The 20,347-nt window shown below is 37.5% G+C and overlaps 2 protein-coding genes across 2 annotated transcripts; one reads left to right on the forward strand and one right to left on the reverse strand.

Moving 5' to 3' along the window:
• Positions 1-704: 704 nt before the first annotated feature.
• LOC145105687 (uncharacterized) lies at positions 705-2,950 on the forward strand. Its single transcript, XM_079042768.1, has 6 exons — positions 705-792; positions 900-1,646; positions 1,739-1,857; positions 1,944-1,994; positions 2,039-2,296; positions 2,906-2,950. Exons 1-6 carry the CDS (start codon positions 705-707, stop codon positions 2,948-2,950), a joined length of 1,308 nt encoding a protein of 435 aa, XP_078898894.1.
• Positions 2,951-7,307: 4,357 nt separating this feature from the next.
• LOC145168750 (FT-interacting protein 7-like) lies at positions 7,308-9,726 on the reverse strand. The gene has a single exon (XM_079087462.1). The coding sequence runs from the start codon at positions 9,724-9,726 to the stop codon at positions 7,348-7,350; it is 2,379 nt and encodes a 792-aa protein (XP_078943588.1). The 3' UTR covers positions 7,308-7,347.
• Between the last annotated feature and the right edge of the window lie 10,621 nt (positions 9,727-20,347).

Below are 20,347 nucleotides of genomic sequence, written 5' to 3' on the forward strand. Positions count from 1 at the left end.
ATTTTAAAACGACTGTGAATTTGGGGATGTCATAGAAGTTGAAAAAGAAAGCTAAAAAGTGCATATTGAAGACTTAAGGGTAGAGGCGAGACAAGAATTGCATGATAGCGTGGATGAAGTAGAAAATTCTTTGGGGTCGAAGGCACCAAATGTTATAGGCCCCATGGATAACTTCTCAAACATAATAAACCCCGAAGAAGCTGTCAAGGCGGGAAAGGGCAAAAATGTTGATCTTAACAATATTGTCCGGAAAGAAAGAATATTAGCGGTCCATAAATTTATTTGTAGGTGGGCATATGAGAGTGTGATTCCTTTTCATGCCTTTGAAAGGGATAGCTTCAAAATGATGTTGGAGGTTATTGGCTAATTTGGAATCGGGCTTCCATACCCTACTAGATATGCTTAAAGTGACCCACTTCTAAAGCTTGAAGTTGAAAGAACAAAAAAGTTGTTGAAAAAAAAAATGAAAAAGAATGGAAAGATGATGGAAGCTCGATTATGACGGATGCTTGGCCCGATCGAAAAAGGAGAAGCATTATGAATTTATGTGTTAATTCGAAGATGGGTACCGTTTTTTATCTTCAAAAGAATTTTCCGGTGAAGCACATATAGGCCAACACATATATAAGTATGTGGAATCTTGTATTTAACAAGTTGGTCCCGAGAATGTTGTTCAAGTTGTGACCGCTAATGTCACAAATAACATGGGGGCGACAAAGTTGGTAAAAGAGAAAATATCATCTATTTTTTGGACGTCATGTGCGACACATACCATTAAGCTTATGCTTGAATGTATTTATATTATTTTATTTATTATTTATTTGTTTATTGCTTTATTTAGTTTTAAAATGTTTAATTATATACTATAATTTGTTATTTAATCGTGTTTATTTTTCAAGGTATCGGAGCACTCCCAAGGTTTAAGAAATTCCTAGATCAAGCAAAGAAACTAACCATATTCATTTACGCTCACCACAAAATCTTGGCGATGATGAGAAGTTACACCAACAAAAGGGAAATTATCCGACCGGGAGTCACGAGATTTGCTTCCGCCTTTCTAACATTACAAAGTTTGTCCGAAAAAAAGGAGCAACTAAGACATATGTTCTCTAGCAACGAATGGGAGGAATGTAAATTTTCCGGTAAGCCTAAAGGGATCGTCTCATATAAAATGGTGACAAGTGTCCAGTTTTGGTCCAGTGTGACACAATGTTTAAAAGTGTTCTCCCCTTTGGTGAAATTCCTTCGAATGGTTGATGCGGATTGGAAGCCCTCAATGGGTTTTGTTTACGGGGAGATTAAAGTTGCAAAAGAAGAAATTATCAAATCTTTGGGTGGTAACGAGAAACACTACAAGCCTATTATAGATATCATGAACACAAAGATGAAAGGTTGGCTAGATTCAACGTTACATTTAACATTTTATCTTTTGAATCCGTATTATCATTATAATGATGCACAACTCCAATTTGATCCCGATGTAATGGATGCGGTTCTTGATTTTTTTGATACATTATTTCTTGGAGATTTAGAGATGCAAAGGAAAGTTGTAACTATTGACTTGCCAAAGTACAAGAAAAAAGATGATAGATTTGGTTCCGATCTTGCAAAACATTGTAAGGTGAATGATGCCGAATTTGATCCGGGTAATTCATTTTCCTTTTAGTTATCTATTTATATATTTTATAAAATTTTGATATTTATCGATTAATAATGTGTTTTTGTTTCAAAATCGTAGCTAGTTGGTGGGCACTATTTGGTGGCACAACTCCTCGTTTGACAAAGATTGCAATGAGGATTCTTTCTTTAACTAGTAGTTCATCGGGTTGTGAAAGGAATTGGAGCACGTATGAAGGGGTTAGTAATCTAAAGTATTAAATTTATATTTTATAAAATTTAAATATTAAGCACATTTAAACTCTTTGTTGTATTTAAATTTGTAGGTACATACAATGAAACGAAATAGATTGGAGACGAGAAAATTGAACAATCTTGTTTATGTTCAATTCAATGCTAATTTAATGGAAAAAACAAAAAGAGAAAAGATAGAAACATTGAAGTGCTATTATCAAATCATTCTCTATCCAATCAAGAATGGATTGTTGATTGTGATGATTGTGATGTAGATGAAGTAGACCCCAAAACGGTTGATGAAGCTCTTGCAACCGATGTTAGTCAAGCACCCCGAGAAAGTCCAAAAACGAGGGAATTTTTCGATGAAGATTTCGAGTCTGAGAGTGAGGAGCAAGTGTTAGAACAAGACGAATATGAGTCGGATGGGGTTCAAATAATGGAAGTATGTGTGCAGAGGATTAGAAGAAAATTATTGTGCTTGTTAAACTTATTATTAAACTTTTATGGACTTGTTGGATGATGATTTTGTGTGCTTGTTAAACTTATTATTAAACTTTTATGCTTATTTTTGATGATAAATGGTTGTGCTTGTTAAACTTATTAAGTTATTATTAAACCTTTATGCTTATTTACTTATATTCTTAGTATTAAAGTTAGATTTATAAAATTTTGAATTATTTTTTTAATAATTAATGGTTCCCGATTAATCCTTGTTTAACCTATTAATCCCTAGACACTATAGATCAAACTAGGTTACATGTGCCCTAAGCAATTGAATTGTTTTGATTGGTTTCTGCTTATGGCATTATAGTTGTAACCTAGATTCCCCATCACTTCCTTCATATGTACACCATAGTCGATAACCTTTTATTCTTGTCGCATATCCTAGAAATATGCACTTCATTGCCCTTGGCTCAAGTTTACCATCATTCACATGAGCATATGTGGGGCATCCAAATATACGTAAACCATAATAGTCAGAGAGTTTCCCAGACCACACCTCTTGAGGACTCTTCAAGTCTATTGTAGTTAATGGTGATCTGTTCACCAGATAGCAAGCAATGTTATGTACTTCTGCCCAGAATTGCTTAGATAAGTTAGCAAATATTTGCATCCACCTTGCATGTTGCATGAGTCTTTGGTTCATCCATTCTGCCACTCTATTTTATTGTGGTGTGTTTAGTACAATGTGGTGCCTCACTATACCTTCTGCCTTGCAGAAATTGTCAAATAGAGCATTGCAGAACTCCAACCCATTGTCAATCCTCAGAGTATTGACCTGTTTTCCAGTCATTTTCTCAAACTTGGTATTCCACTCCTTGAACATCCCAAACACCTCATCTTTGGTCTTCAGAAAGTACAACCAAACCTTCCTTGAATAATCATCAATGAATGTCACAAAGTATCAGCATCCTCCTTGAGACTTCACTAGTGCAGGGCCCCACATATATGAGTGAACAAACTCCATGATTTCCTTGCTTTTGTGTTGACCGGTACCGAACTTCACTTTGCGATGATTTCCCTTAACGCAAGCTTCACAAAACTTTATCTTTCCAGTAGCCTCTCCACCATGCGGTCCTTGTTTACTTAGAACTGACATGCCCTTCTCACTCGTGTGCCCCAACCTACGCTGCCACAACTCTATCTTGTCATAATCTTCATTCAAGGATTGGGAGATAGCCACCGTTCCCATAACCGTACTGCCTTCTAGGATATAGATCCCTCCACGATTCATCTTCCCCTTTCATTATAACCAGAGAGCCTTTGGTCACTTTCACCCAATCACCTTCACTAGCGTACCTCATCCCATTTTTAGCCAATATGCCAAGAGCAATTAGATTTACCGAAGTTATGGAACGTACCAGCAATCTAACTTCCTGACCATGCCATCGTGCATCTTGACCTGCACCGTGCTCCTACCTTTGATACTGCTCACCCAATCATCTCCCATCTTGAATGTGCCATCCCACTTTTTGAAGGAGTCAAAACAGTCACAATTCTACGTCATGTGATAGGGTGCTACAGAATCCAAGACCCAAGCATCAACAGAGTTTGATGTACATACAGTCAGTACATCACCATCGTCCCCTTCATCAGAACTTTCCTGAACCACAACAGAAGTGTTATTGTGGCTTGATTCACTCTTGGACTTCCCATTCTTCAGTTGTGGACAATTTCGCTTAAAATGCCCCTTCTCCTTACAGTTATAACACTTGGCATTCGATGAACCTTTAGACTTCGATTTAGAACGTGATCTCCTCCTGTTTCCCCCTCTCATCTCTTCTGTCCTTCCTCTCCCTGCAAACAAACCGGAACTGGACACCTCCTCTCTAACTAAAACTTTTCTTTTTCTGTTCCTTGGACATCAGAGAGTCCTTCACATCATTCACAGTGATTGTTGTCCTACCATATATCATGGTATCAACAAAATTCTCATATGAGTTAGGAATAGAAGATAAAAGAATGAGCGCCTGATCTTCATCTTCAATCTTCACGTCAACACCTTGTAGATCCAAGATGATGCAATTGAATTTATCCAGATGATCTTTCACTTGGGTACTTTCAGACATTCTGAGAGTGTACAACCTTTGCTTCTGATACAACCTCTTCGTTAGTGAGTTGTTATGGTACTTGTCACAAAGTTTATCCCAGAGCCCATAAGCAGTTGTTTAATCCACGACCTCCCTCAGTACTTCATATCTCAAGCTCAACAGAATGGCACTATGTGCCTTCGCCATAATTTCCACCTTCTTATCATCCGCCATGTCCTTTGGCAGTTTTGCCTCTCCTTCCTGTGCCACTACACACCCTTGTTGAACCAGAAGAGCCTTTATCTTCACCTTCCACAACATGAAGTCATTTGAACCATTGAATTTGTCCAAATCAAACTTGTGAGTAGACATCTTCAATCATAGGAATACAAACCGCATCTCTGATACCACTTGTTAGGAAGTAAAACGGATAACTAGCAAAACTATAAGCACACAAGACACAATATTTACGTGGTTCGGTCAAGGTGACCTACGTCCACGGGCAGGAGGGGAATATTCTTTTATTTCAGAGCTCTCAAACAGAGGTTACAAGTACAATTACACAGAGACTAGCCTATCACTCTAGAATTCAAGATACAAAATGACCTACCATGCATCCCTATTTATACTTGAGGGATCAGACCTAAAACCCTAATGGGCCAAGCCCATTAGCCTATAGGCTCATGAATGGAGGCAACCAATCATATTCCGCCATGCAGCATCTTCTGGAACATTCTTGAGCATCATAAAGGACTACATAGCATACTTGGCTCATCAAGGACCAAGATGGTCCAACTTGCACCATGATGGCACAACAAGTGTATAGATGGCACAACAGGCTTCAGGTGTGGCACTAGAATATCAATATTGGAGCAACAACACCACCTTGGCACAACAGGAACATACATGACACAATAAGGCCGTGCATGGCGCAAGAGCATACTCCATGGCTCAACAGTAGTACCCCATGGCGCAAGAGGAACCCCTCATGGCGCAAGAGGGAGCATAATGGCGCAAGAAGGAATGCCCTTGGCGCAACAACATCCTTCTTGGCCCATCCCTTTAACATATGGCACAACAAGGTTACCTTGTTGCTCCATATCACTCCTAAGTGCTCCAAACCTCTTCCAGGTGCTCCAAACCCCCTTCTGTACGCTCTGTTCCTTTGGCACTTGATCCGTTCCTTTGTCAGACGATCCATTCCTTTCTCAGATGATCCGTTCCTTTGTTACATGCTCCATGAACTCTAAGTGCTCCATCGAGTTCTAAGTGCTCTAAGTGCACCATGAACATGATCCAAATGCTCGAGTCACATTTAACAGATAACATGTTGATACTGTTTCCTATTCTAATACGATCATAAACAAACAATCTTCACACCATCAGACGGAGTCAACCTTGGATAACGCCAATCATTAGAATTTTTCACTCCTCTCGGATCACTTCTACCATCGGATTACATTACCATTGTGAAAACTAAAGGTTACTTTTCATGAACTATTAGGTTGCCATTTTGAATACGAAACGTGTTTTCGTCATAGGTTGGATCAATGAGCACATAATATTTAATTTTTGAAAATAATATCATAATTTTTACACAATTCAGAGTTTACAAATGTCTAATGCATAACCTTAAGCATTAAACACTTGTATAAGCTCACTCAAGGATAGAAAATTACAGATGAGATTGAGGTAATCATAGAAGGGCATAAGAAATCGCTAAAGGAGTACAAGAGAAGAAATTGTAGATGACCAAATGTCATATGTGATTTAATAATGTCAGATTAGCAACATTCAATTTCTTTATACTTTTGATAAAGTAACAAGTCTAGCCTTAAAATCATAGTCCGGCCAATAGAATCACATACAAAAAATTGTACATACGATTTCGGTAATTATATTGGTTACTTATTACTAGGGGTGGCAACTCTCGACCCAACCCGTAACCCGACACTGACCCAACCCGAAAATAGATGGGTTTGAGTTGACATTTTTGACCCGCCAACCCGTCAACCCGCCAACCCACCAACCCGTTAATTTCATGGGTTGGGTTGGGTTATCTGTTTGGGTTCGCGGGTCAACCCGCCAACCCGTATATATATATATATATATATATATATATATATATATATTACATTTAAAAATGATATATTTAATTATTAATGAAATTTGATTTACATCCGTATTTGTAATATTTCGTATCATTGTATTCCTTCCATATTCGTATGTGACTAATCTGCGTTTGCGGTTCGTTAATAAAAAAAAGAAAAATTACATGTCGTTATTTTTAGATACTCACAAGTCACGAATGAAGAACACATCCACTTTCTATGAATGTTTTCATATTTCATTTTTATTTGGATGTTATTGACTTTATGAATTATTGTTGAAAACCTTTTTTTATGCTAATTACTTTAATCATTTTATAAATTTATGTTGAAAAAACCTCATTTTTTAAAATACGTTGCTTATTTATTAAACGAGTTATATGGGTTTGGTTTTATCCATTAACTTGTGAACCCGCGAACCCATATACTTAAACGGGTTAAATGGGTTGGGTTGGGTTGAGGTTTCCAACCCACCAACCCATAACCCGCCAACCCATATATTATATGAGTTGGGTTGAGTTTTATGTTTTCTGACCCGCCAACCCACCAATCCGTGACCCGCCAACCCGAACCCAACCCAATTGTCAGACCTACTTATTACCTTTTTTTTTAATTGAAATAAGCTTAGAGGATCAAGATAAATTCATTTTAATAAGTCAAAGATTTTGTTATTAATTTTCCATATAGAACAACATGAATCCTACATTATTGATGCTTTAAACTCGCTTGTTTCACAATTATATGAAGTTACTATGTAATCATTTTCCATTAACCCATATAAATTGGAAATATCGAGTTTGTCTACAAAACTAGTTGATGACTTTCGACTAAATAATATTACATAAGACGGTCTATCACAATAATCCATCGTTTCTTGCTGGCAATCTCCTAAAAAAATTCATCGCCACCGAAGGAAGTCCAACCCTAAACTTGGGATGCCGCAACACGAAAAACCCCGTCGTGATAACCACCATTCTCACCGGAATAAAACAAAGAACAATGGCCGAAACAAAGCTGAACACCAGAAACACAGCGGTGGCTCGGGGGTCCCGCCACGTCACCAAATTTTGAACCCTCTCTCCTTGAGTTGCCAAGTCGCCGACCACTGTCTGAACCCTAGAACCCACACTTCTCAACCGATCATATCTCCCACGCAACACATCTTGTGTTTTCGATGTTGGAAAACTATCAAACTCTTCCTCAAGTTCATCCTGATTTAATTTATCAGCATATGAAAGCTTAACATCCATATGAGGAGGGTACCTCGATCTAGATCGATACTTCCAAATCCCGATCATAATTAAGTAAAACAACATCGTGCTCATGATCATATGTGGGTAGAAAACAAGAACCAAGAACAGGAAATGAACAAGACCAGTTAGAAATGGGTTCTTCCACTTCTGTATATGATCAAACCATTTGTAGAAGGAAATGACACCCGAAAGAACCGAAATGAGCCGGGAATAGTTAGCTTTACTCTTTCGCAAGCTCCACATGTTCGAACTCACATCAAGCATGTACTCCACCACCTCCCTCCTCAACGGCGGCTCAGCCCTGTTTAACCTCATCCCCACTATATGAGTCGCCTGGTTTCTCAAACTATATTGCTGAAGAATACTCAACGGATGAATGTAATGCATCTTTGGTAACAACGGTTGTGAGTAAACCTGCATCATATTTAGAACCGAAAAGCAAGTACACCTCACAGCAAGTTGGATTTCACCAGTTTTTTTGACACCTGTAGGCTCTAAAACAATGAGTGGATATGAATGAGTGTAAACCCTATCGGTTTCGAGGGTAGACAACCGGATTCGAATTTTCCCAATTCGGGAATCTTTCGATCCGGGACCTGTGTCCATGCAATTACAGAAAACAACAATCGTGATCACTGTACATGGATCGAAAACTTCCCAGGTGTACTGCTCATTCCATTTTGGATTGAGGGAATCGATTACTGTTCTTGTTCGAATCCATTTATGACCATATTTTGCTACACAATAAGCATCCATCGCTACACGACCGTTTTTTGATTTAATTGGTGTTAATCCTTGTGCATTCAAGATTCCCAGTTCTAGAATCCCAATGCTTGGGGAGCCTAATAGTCGGGAACTTGGTCGAAGGTCGCTGCTGTACTGAGTTAACTCATCAAGAACATGATACCCACCATCTAAACAGACGCGTATATGAATCTTGCTACTCAATGTCTCCGTGTTCTTCTCGAGATTATACCATTTGCTATCGATGACAACTAGATTATCGATACGTTTCTCCACATTATGTAACGAGATCGAACACCTTCCGATAACTTCTTCTTTGAGTCCGTTCTTCTCCTCCACGCTTAAAACCAGTTGTTCATCAAATGGTTCTGCTACTACGAACATCAAATCCTCATTCCACGAAGGTCTTGGTAGAGCTTTAGTTCTTAAAACAATGTTCATAACTGCACCTTTCACAACAATCTCTCGGTCCTTATTTTTAATCGGCAATTCTTGAGCTTCGATTATATGAACTCGAAGATACCAGAGTCTAGGTGATAGATATACTTTGGATCGAATATTTGTAACATTTTCACTGTTGACTGAAAGGGTATCCAAATGCCAAGCGTCTGGAAACGATTCATCGGCTTGTGTGCCCATCCAAACAGCCACCATTAACTCTCCGTTTCCATTATGTAACATGTACCATTGAGCTGCTAACGGACTATCGGGAGGAACCCTAGTGGGGAGCTCATTGATGTCAAAAGAAATCCCACCGATGGAATTATCATCATCCGTAATGGACTTGTCTTTGACGATGATTTCAAGTGTTAATGATTGGATTCTCTCTTTTGGGAATGCGAACACTTGGTTCCATTCTGGATTTGGGTTCTTTTCTAAATGTGTTGTAGTGCATGCAATAAAATTACCAAGTTTAATTTCAACAAAAGGGTCTGGGAAATTGTTGTCATCATCTTGTTTTGGTGGCAAACTTTTGGCCTTCACGACTTTTACATATAGGTAATGCATCTGCTCCACAAGATCAAATGTTGTTCCATATCTTTCATTGCCGGGAACCCTTCCTCCTCCTAAACTCGGTGTCGTCTCCTTCAAAATGAAATCCTCGTTTTTTACGTTTGAATTCAAGTTCCTGTTCTGGTTTTGATTCTTAATCTGATTCTGGGTTTGATTCGGGCTCTGATTTTGATTCTGGCTCTGGTTCTGATTTTGATTTTGGTTGTGGTTCGGTTTTGCCATTGTAGAAAAAGTGGACTGATTCGGTGGAGTCAAACAAAAACACAAGAATCCCTGAGAAGATTAAAAATCAAATGATATTTTGAATGAGAAGTTTGATGAAAATGTTAGGAAGCTTTGTGAACATAGAACTTAGCAAGCTTTGATTTGTCAATTAGTTAGTTAACAATTGCTTTTGCATTTTGTATAGCATACGTAAGGTTCTAAATGTGGTCATGGTTATTTTACTTATTATTTATTAATATATATTTTTAAAATTTGTGTATTATGAATTCTTTACAGATTATTACACATATAGGAAGCGATAGTTAGATAGTTACGTAAATGGTCTATGTACGAGACTAAATTTACTCAAATGATCACATTGTAAAACATTAACATAAATAATTGCAACAAAGGAATGCATAAAATATAATTCATAAAAATATTTTTCCCACCAAAACAGAAGTATATCGTAACACATTAAAAAGCACCGGTATTTGTTACCCATTATGTTGTTTTTTTTATACAATGTTATATATTATAGTAATGTGCTTTGAAAGTACATTGCTATAATTGGTGAAAATTGAGAAAAGACAAACGACATGTAATGCATGATTTCTAATGACAAAAAATGTAATTTTTAAAAATAGGATTTTGATAGAATTGTCTACGTTACTATTTTGTTGAAAAAAAAACGTACACCCACATACTTAATAATGCATACAATGATCTAACTAGGAAAACTTTGAAAGTAGATTGCTCTAATTTGGAACACTTTTTTTATACAATAACGCACATGAAGATAAATATAAGGTTTACAGTAAAAGAAACATGTACTAATTATGTAATACTAAAAATGTAAAACTAAAAGACCACAAAAAAATAAGAAAAGAAAGAATATAAGATACAATACGATTTATGAAGTTATGAAGATGTTAATTTTGAAATAACCTGAAACAATAGGAGAAGACAATTGATCTCTCAGAATGTAAAAACGTGAGTATTGAAAATGCTGAAAATGTAAATGCAAAACACTTTCCAATGGTTGATATATATATATAGGTGGTATATTAGCAATGAATTAATTAATATTTATAACTTACCAATTCAAATCATTTTAGGGTACGGATTTTAAGGGATATAGTTGGTAGGTTTTGAACAAGTTGCAGAAACAAATATCATGTCCGAATTATAAGAGATTAGGTGATGTATTTAAAATGATTTGGATTAATTGATTCAATGTGAGTATAAGGGTCATTTTTTAAAGCAAAAATAAATAAAGGGTAAAAAGGTTTGCTTTCTGAGTTGCCGAAACTCTTTAGGTGAAATCATCTTTGACTACGTTTTATGTTAGTTTCCCATAACAACTTGCCGATTCTACACGCTTGTTCTAAGCAAATGGTGGTTTCTTGAATTTGTTCTAAGCAATTGACGGTTTCTTTAATTAAATAAACTGTGTAACTAATATTCATAAGAATTGCATATGGAATGAAATACCTTTAATTGCTAATTATATTATGGCAATTAAATCTTTTTAACTAAGAATGGATTAGAATACTGCAGAATATATATTTGAATACCCAAATTGCTAATGTAGATATACTTTTCCAATATGCCAATTAAGCGTTACTTAATTCCTTAACGGATGACAATATTATTTAATACATATTTCAATACCAAATTTCTAATGCCAACCTACTTTTTAATTAAAAATGAACAAGAATTCTCTACATTGAAACCAAAACGTGCTACTCACATGACAAAATTAAATCCATTATTCTGGAAGTTAATTCTCAAGCATTAACGATTACCCCAAAAAACTGATTCTTATTAACCATCAAATTTGAGACCAAATATTTGCTAGAGATTTAATTGAACAATAAAGATTTTACAATTCCCTTTTAGGCTGGTAGGTGTGGGTAACGTCCACACCGAGTGTAACATACACGTTTTGAAATCGTGTTTTAAATAAATAATATTATGAAATTTTATGTGATATTGAGTATTGAATTCTAACAGATAGTTTTTACTAGAAATAATGTAAAACTATGTTTAGAATCACTCATAAACTATTGGAAGTCTTATGAGATTCCAAATAAAAGCTAAATAGTGAAATTTAGCGAAAATATAAAATTTGAAATAAGTAAAATTTTATTATTGAAAGTTGTAGATAATCTCGTTAGAAACACGTAGGCGAAAACCTCGTCGAAATCCGAGTTGTAACGAAGAAGTTATGACCAATCGAAGATCCACGATAAAACCGGCACGGTGCCGAATGACGTAAAAAGTGAGTTTTTGATAAACTACTTTTTAGCCTTATTGATCTAAATGAAAGTCGTAGTATTCGTTAAACCGAGAAGTTCGATAAAAAGAACGCCAAAATCTGACTTCGTATGAGGAAGTTATGATTTTTCTAAGTTTCAGCTTAGCAGTAGACAGCTAAAAAATCGAATTTTAGATCGAGTGATTTTTAGCCGACACAACCTAAACGAGAATTGAAGGTCTCGTCATTAGCAGTACAACGGTAAAAAGTCTGACGAAAACGGACGTCGGATGAAGAAGTTATGAATTTTTAACAGATTTACCAGTCCCGGTCTGTTAAAAAAATAATAATATAAAAATAAAGTCAAAATTTTCCGACGAAGTCTAAACGAAAGTTGTAGAGCATAATTTTCTCTACGCGTGCATATAAAGAACGTCAAAAACGGAGCCCGTATGAGAAAGTTATGGATTTTACAAGATTGGGCACATTTTTTGATAATTTTCGCATGAATAGTGTTCGATCCACGTGGCGTCTTCTGATTGGACCGCAGCCTCGTATGGCACCCGCTGATTGGTCCGAAGTCGTCACCTCCTTCCCCATCGGACCGAAGCTCGGTCTACTTAGGAGCTGGCATCTGTCCGAAATCACGTGATCTCGTATGCGCCTCGTGTCCGACCCACGTGTAGACGCCTGATTCGTCCGAAGCAGCCGACCCGATCCGAAGCCAGAAGCCGCGTCATCTGACCAATGCGAAGCGAGCACCTGTCCCTCCGAGCCTCGCCCTGCTGCCACCTATTCCGAGCCTCGCAGACAGCTGTTCTCTTCCCCTCGCTTCGGATCCGAGGCTCGCACCTATATAAGAGGTGCGAGACCTCTCGGGTAAATGTTAGAATTTTTCCCTTTTTCACCCGTTAGCCTATATTTCTTACATTCCGACTTCCCCGAAGCCCCGATACTAATTCCAAAGCCCGAAACACGCCCCGAGATTCCCGAGAAGCCCGAAAAATTTATCTTTTCGGTTTCGAAGCTCAACCCTCGCAGGGCCCGGTTTTCAAGAAAACTCCCGGTTTTCAACGAAGAAAGTTATATTTAGAGCCGAAGTGCTGCCCAAATTAATATTTTAACCCCTGGTTATTTCACGGTGAGTTTAATATATAGGAACAATTGTATGTTATGTGTTATATGTGCTATGTGTTTTTTTTCCATGTTATCATCTCGAGTTGTTGTATCTGCTATTTTCTAGCAAGGCTGTACCTCTGACTTGAAGTGTATGACATAAGCATCACTTGGGTATTGGTATGAACCGTTGACCATGAAGTGTATGACATAGGCATCACTTTGGCTTCGGTAGTATGCTAAGATAAGGCTGAAAGCCTAAATATTCTAGCAAAATAATATTCCTGAGTATTTACTGTGCCATTTGTGCTGAAACTTTATTGATTTTATATCAAGTATGGAAATTGTTATGTCTCATTGATTAATATGGAAAGCTTTTCGCATCATGCCTTTGTTGTTCCTTGTTTCTCTTTGCTTCTGGCATATTGAATATATATATATATATATATATATATATATATATATATATATATATATATATATATGGCATAACGTTATATTGTATCTATTATTGAACTCACTAAGCGTCACCGCTTACCCCTCTCAATGTTTAACTAATTTGCAGGAGATAAGCTTCCAGTATAGTTATATACTGATGGAAGATTTTTGAATAGTTTGAAACTACTGTATTGATAGAAGATTTTCGAATAGTTTGAAACTATTGTATTTTGCACTCCCATATGTATAAAACTATAGAATCCTGGGGAGTTATGTAATATATAACACTTGAAATAGTTGGTTTGTATCCAGTAGTTTGTAACCGCTTTATCAATATAAAATATTGTTTTATGAATATGCATGTAGCATGTTTCGGAGTAGCAATTGTCAAATATGAAAATTTGGGTCTTTCAGAAATATGAAAGTGTAGAAAGGGGTTCTTTCAATCATGGTATCAGAGCAGTGGTTTAAGTGAACTAAATTCCATGGATTGGTGTTTAGACTTAAACTATTGGAAGTTCAATATATGAACTTAATCATTATAAGTATAGGGATACAAACCATAGGAATATATATATATATATATATATATATATATATATATATATATATATATATATATATATATGTATATATATAAGTATTAGGTAATAGTAAACCCTAATATTCTAAAATACAATATTACTCCCTATTGCAGAGCAATGGCTAAACAGGTTAGTAGCCATACCCCCGAGGTTGGTGAAGGTCCTCAACCTGAGGAAGTGAATACTCCAGTATCTCCTCGCGAGGGCGACTCTTGGGTAAACTTACTGGTGTTATTCGACAGACTCTCGAACAACACAAAAAGAGTGGTGATAAAGGAAAAGAGAAAGCCACGGGAGAATCTTCAAAAGAAGAGGTGAAGCGTCCCTCGTTCAAAGATTTCAAGAGTAGTGGTGCTACAAAGTTTTCTGGTGTTCTTAATCCAATTGTTGTTCTTACCTGGATCCAGAACACAGAGAAAGTGTTTCGTATCTCTCATGTGGATAATGAAGACAAGGCTAACTATGCTTCTGCAATGCTCATCGGATAAGCATTGGTCTGGTGGGAAGCAACATATGAAGCTCTAAACGAGTTTGACCAGGAGAATTTAGCCTGGGAAATGTTCAAAACTCGTTTGTTAGGGAAGTATTGTCCTCTAGATATGAGAAGGAGATTGGAGAAGGAATTCCTCGAGCTTAAACAAGGAGGAATGACTGTGAATGAGTATGAAACTCAGTTCAATCAAAAAGCACGGTTTGCCGTAAAGTATATCTCAACTGAAGATGAGAAAATTCAGTTATTCTTAGAAGGACTACGGCACGAAATTCACGATTTCGTTGCCAATCGGGAAGTACTGTCGTTTGATAAAGCTGTTGAGTATGCTCGAAAGCGTGAGCATGACTTAGAAATACGTGGTGCCACTCTTACTGTTCCGAAACATCCACGTACTGAAAGGACTGCTCCTGCTTCCCTTATTCCACCAACTCAATCCGTTCGATCTGAACCTAGCAAGCAAGTACAATCTCAGAGTGCTTTTCGTGGACGCGGCAGGTCACAATCTTTTTCTCTTCAGTCGCCAGCTTGTCGAAATTGTGGAAAGAATCATTCGGGCGAATGCAGACTAGAGGAAAGAACCGTGGTCTGTTTTGGATGTGGAGAAGTAGGACACAAGAGGCCCGTGTGTCTAATGAAAGGTGTTACATGCTTTGCATGTGGTGTTACTGGCCACAGGAAGCGTTTTTGCCCCACTGTTACTAGTCAGATGACGGGAAGTCAAGCTTCCGTTCAACAACCGGCGAAAAGTCAAGCTTTCGTTCAACAATCGGCGAAAAGTCAAGCTCCTGTTCAACAATCAAGGGGTACTCCAACTAAAAAGGAGGAGGTTCCAAAAGCTAAGGGTCGTGCATTCCAGATCACCACAGAAGAGGCACGCGAGGACCCGAATGTTGTGACGGGTACATTTCTTGTTAACTCTAGACCTGCTCACATCTTATTTGATTCTGGTGCCTCAGAGTCTTTTGTGTCTTATGAATTTGCGCATTCTTTTCAAATTGCTTGCTATGCACTCGCACAACCCTTTCACGTAGAGACTACTGGAAGTATATCATTACTTGCCGATAAAGTCTATAGGAATTGTGTTATAGAAATTGAAGTCTATAATTTTCTTGCTAATCTAATTCCTATCTCCTTGCCCAACTTTGACATTATTCTCGGCATGGATTGGTTGTCAAAGAACCTCGTAGACCTCTTGTGTTATGAAAAGATAGTACGTATTCCCATTGAAGGGGAGAATCCTATCTATGTCTATGGTGAATAAGGAACCTTAAAAATAATATCTTTCCTCAAAGCCCGTAAATTCATATTGAAAGGGTGTTCTATCTATCTGGCCTACACGGTCGATGTCTCGAAAGAAGATAAGAAAACGGTGAATGATGTTCCCATTGCTAAGGAATATCCAGATGTTTTTCCCGAAGAATTGCCTGGACTTCCTCCGGACAGGCAAGTAGAATTCCGAATTGACCTTATGCCTGGTGCTGCTCCGATTGCTAAGACTCCTTATCGTCTTGCGCCAGCTGAGATGAAAGAAATGATGATCCAACTGCAGGAATTACTTGACAAAGGCTTTATCCGACCAAGTACCTCTCCCTGGGGTGCTCCGGTATTGTTTGTCAAGAAGAAGGACGGATCGATGCGGATGTGCGTTGATTATCGTGAGCTGAATAAGGTGACTATCAAGAACAAGTATCCACTACCTCGCATCGACGATTTGTTCGATCAACTTCAAGGTGTTAGCTATTTCTCAAAGATTGATCTAAGATCTGGCTATCATCAGTTGAAAGTTCACGAGCAGGAAGTACCGAAGACTGCTTTTCGTACTCGATATGGGCATTACGCATTCCTTGTTATGCCGTTTGGTTTAACGAATGCTCCTGCTATATTCATGGATATGATGAATCAGGTATGTCGCCCATTGCTCGATAAATTTGTCATTGTATTCATTGACGATATTCTAATCTATTCCAAGTCTGAAGCTGATCATGCCATTCATATTCGTGCGGTATTAGAACTTCTTCGAAAGGAGAAACTATATGCTAAATTCTTGAAATGTGAAATTTGGCTTCGCCAAGTTCAATTTCTCGGCCATGTTATTTCTGGTGATGGTGTATCCGTAGATCCTACTAAAATTGAAGCTATTCAAAATTGGGAAGTGCCCCGTAATGCTTCCGAAATTCGTAGTTTCTTGGGTCTCACGGGATATTACCGGAGATTTATTAAATACTTTTCTCGTATGGCCGTACCTCTCACGAGTCTTACACGAAAGGAAGTGAAGTTCGAATGGGGTGAAGCCCAAGAAAAAGCTTTCTCGACTTTAAAAGATCTTTTGACTCATGCTCCAATCTTATCACTTCCAGAAGGTGATGATGATTTCTCTGTATATAGCGATGCTTCCAGATTAGGACTCGGTTGTGTGTTGATGCAACGTGGTAAAGTGATAGCGTATGCCTCAAGAAAACTGAAAGATTATGAAAATAATTATGCCACTCATGATCTCGAACTCGCTGCAGTGGTATTTGCCCTAAAACTTTGGAGACATTACCTCTTTGGTACAAAATGTCAATTGTATACCGACCACAAGAGTCTCAAGTATATATTCAGTCAGCAAACTCTGAATATGTGACAACAACGAGCCATGGAGCTGATCAAAGACTATGAATGTGAAATCCTATATCATCTTGGAAAGGCTAATGTAGTTGCCGATGCACTTAGCAGAAAGGTTTATCGTAATAGTATGTGCTATGCTATTAGTCACACCACAGTAAAGTTCACTATTTTAGATGAACTATAGAAATGGCAAGTAGAAGCCCTAAAGCCAGAAAATGTGAAGAAAGAAGGAATGGTACATTACACCGATGTTTTACTTAATGATCGAAGAGGACTGAAGGTATTTAAGAATCGGCTATGGATTCCGAAGATTGGTGGATTACGAAAGAAGATTTTAGATGAAGCCCATAAGTCTAAATTGTCAATACATCCTGGTACAAGTAAAATGTACTATGATGTAAGAGCTGATTATTGGTGGCCTGGACTAAAGAGAGACATTGGAAGATATGTACAGGAATGCTTAGTATGTTTACAAGTCAAAACAGAGCACCAAAAGCCTTACGGAACCCCAGAAAGCCTTAGTGTACCTGCATGGAAATGGGAAGAACTGTCCATGGATTTTATTACCAAATTGCCAAAGACTGCTAGACAGCATGATAACATTTGGGTAATCGTCGACCGCCTGACTAAAAGCGCTCATTTTCTTGCCATGCGTGAAACGGCTCCAATGGAGAAATACGCACAAGTATACTTGGATGAAATTGTTGCAAGACATGGTGTGCCACTAAAGATCGTTTCCGATCGTGATACTCGCTTCATTTCTCACTTTTGGGCGAGTATGCAACGTGAATTGGGATCTCGAGTTGCTCTCAGCACAACCTATCATCCCCAGACAGATGGACAGACGGAGAGAACAATCCAAACAGTAGAAGATATGCTTCGTGCACGTGTCTTGGAGTTCGGTGGTAACTGTGATAAATACTTACCTCTTGTCGAATTCTCGTATAATAACAGTTACCACGCTTCAATCAAAATGCCACCATATGAGGCATTATATGGTCGCAAGTGTCGTACTCCATTATGTTGGCGTGACATAGGACAGAAGATCCTTGGAGGCCCTGAAATGATTCAAGACACCACCGACAAGATTCAAATTGTACGAGAAAGAATGAAAGCCGCTCAGGATCGACAAAAGTCCTATACGGAAAAGAGGAGGCGACCAATAGAATTCCAGGTGGGGGATTTCGTAATGTTGAAGGTATCCCCATGGAAAGGTCTTATGCGATTTGGAAAGAAAGGAAAACTAAGTCCTAGATTTGTTGGTCCTTTTAAAATCCTCCAGAGGATTGGTAAACAAGCATACCGCTTGGAATTGCCTGAATATTTGGCAGGTATTCATGATGTCTTCCATGTGAGTTATCTGCGCAAATGCTTGAGCATCTATGATGAAGCCGTTCCATTATCCGAGGTGAAACTGAATAATAAGTTAACTTATGTAGAAGAGCCTGAAGAGATCGTAAACGAAAGAACGACTAAGTTACGTAATAAAGAAGTAGAGTTGGTGCTTGTCAAGTGGAAACACCATCGAGGCCCGAACTATACTTGGGAAAATAAGAATGAGATAAGAGCGAAATACCCCCATTTATTTTAATCGATGTAATTTCGGGGACGAAATTCTCAAAAGGAGGAGGTATTTGTAACATACACGAAATTCAGAAAGAAGTTGTCGCAATTGGAGAAATTTTCCCAAAATCATGCAAGCAAACAACTCCTCTCACAAATATTTATAAGGAATTTTTAGATTTGTTTGATGAACCTGAAAAATGCAATATCTTCTGAAACCAAAGAAACTGATAATCATGCTGATAAATTATTAAAAATGGTTGATGAAGTGTTACAGCATTTTGAAACATCGGAAGAAAATGTTGTTTCTAATACTCGTTTTGTCGAGGGGGGGGGGGGTTATAGAAAATTTTGATTCTCCTTCTAATTATTCTTACTAACTCAAGTTATCGGAGATACTTTTTTGGGTGTTTTAACTCGTTCGCAACAAAAGGAGAAACAAGTATCTTTGAATGTTAATCTAGAATTTTGCATGTTTAATTCCTTCATCTCTAAAATTGAACCTAAAATTATTAAAATGGCTCCTGATCATGCAGATTGGTTCAAAGCTATGTAAGAAGAATTGAATGAGTTTGAGTGAAACAAGGTCTGAAGATTAATTCCAACTCCAGAAAATGCATCAGTTGTTGGTTTAAAGTGGGTATTTCGGAACAAAATGGTTAAAGAAGGAAATGTAGTTAGGAACAAATCATGACTTGTGGTCAAAGGATATTGTCAAGAACAAGAAATAGATTATGAAGTAACGTTTGCTCCTGTGGCAAGACTGGAGTCCATTCGCATCTTTTTAGCTTATGTTGTTCACAAAATTTTTGAAGTATTTCAAATGGATGTGAAGTGTGCATTTATTAACGGAGAAATTGAAGAAACCGTTTATGTTGAACAACCTCCAGGTTCCGTAAATGAGAAATTTCCTAATCATTGCTATGTGCTACATAAAGTGGTGTACGGTTTGAAGAAAACTCCTCATGCATGATATGAAACTCTGACTAAATTTTTATAACAATCAAATATTAAACAAGGTTCAGTTGATCCTACCTTTTTTTCGCATGAAATCAGGTAATCATTTGATGATTATTCAAATTTATGTTGATGATATCATTTTCGGTTCAACCAATCCTAATCTAACGGCTGAATTTCGTAAATTGATGGAAACTAAATTTGGAATGAGTTCTATGGGTCCAATTAATTTTTCCTTGGACTAAATATTAGATAGAGTTCGTAGGGAATATTCATCAATCAAGAAGCTTTTACGAAGAATTTACTTGCTAAGTTTGGCATGAATGGCGACTCGAAGGTTAAAGTTTCGATGGCATTTGGGACAAAGATCACTCCTTCTCTTGATAAACCTGCAACAAACCTTACATTATACATGCAAATGATTGCTTCTTTATTGTATCTAACATCTAGTTATCCTGATATTATGTTTGCAGTTTTCTATTGTGCGAGATTTCAAGCTAATCCACGAGAACCACATATGATGGCATTGAAGAATATTTCCAGATATCTTCTTAAGACTACTTATCTTGGATTGTGGTATCTGTCTAACTCTAGGTTCTTTTTATAGGCATATTCTGATGC

The sequence above is a fragment of the Lactuca virosa genome, chromosome 4 (genome assembly GCF_052849685.1).
Source record: "Lactuca virosa cultivar CGN04683 chromosome 4, Lactuca_virosa_CGN04683_v6, whole genome shotgun sequence".
NCBI lineage: Eukaryota > Viridiplantae > Streptophyta > Magnoliopsida > Asterales > Asteraceae > Lactuca > Lactuca virosa.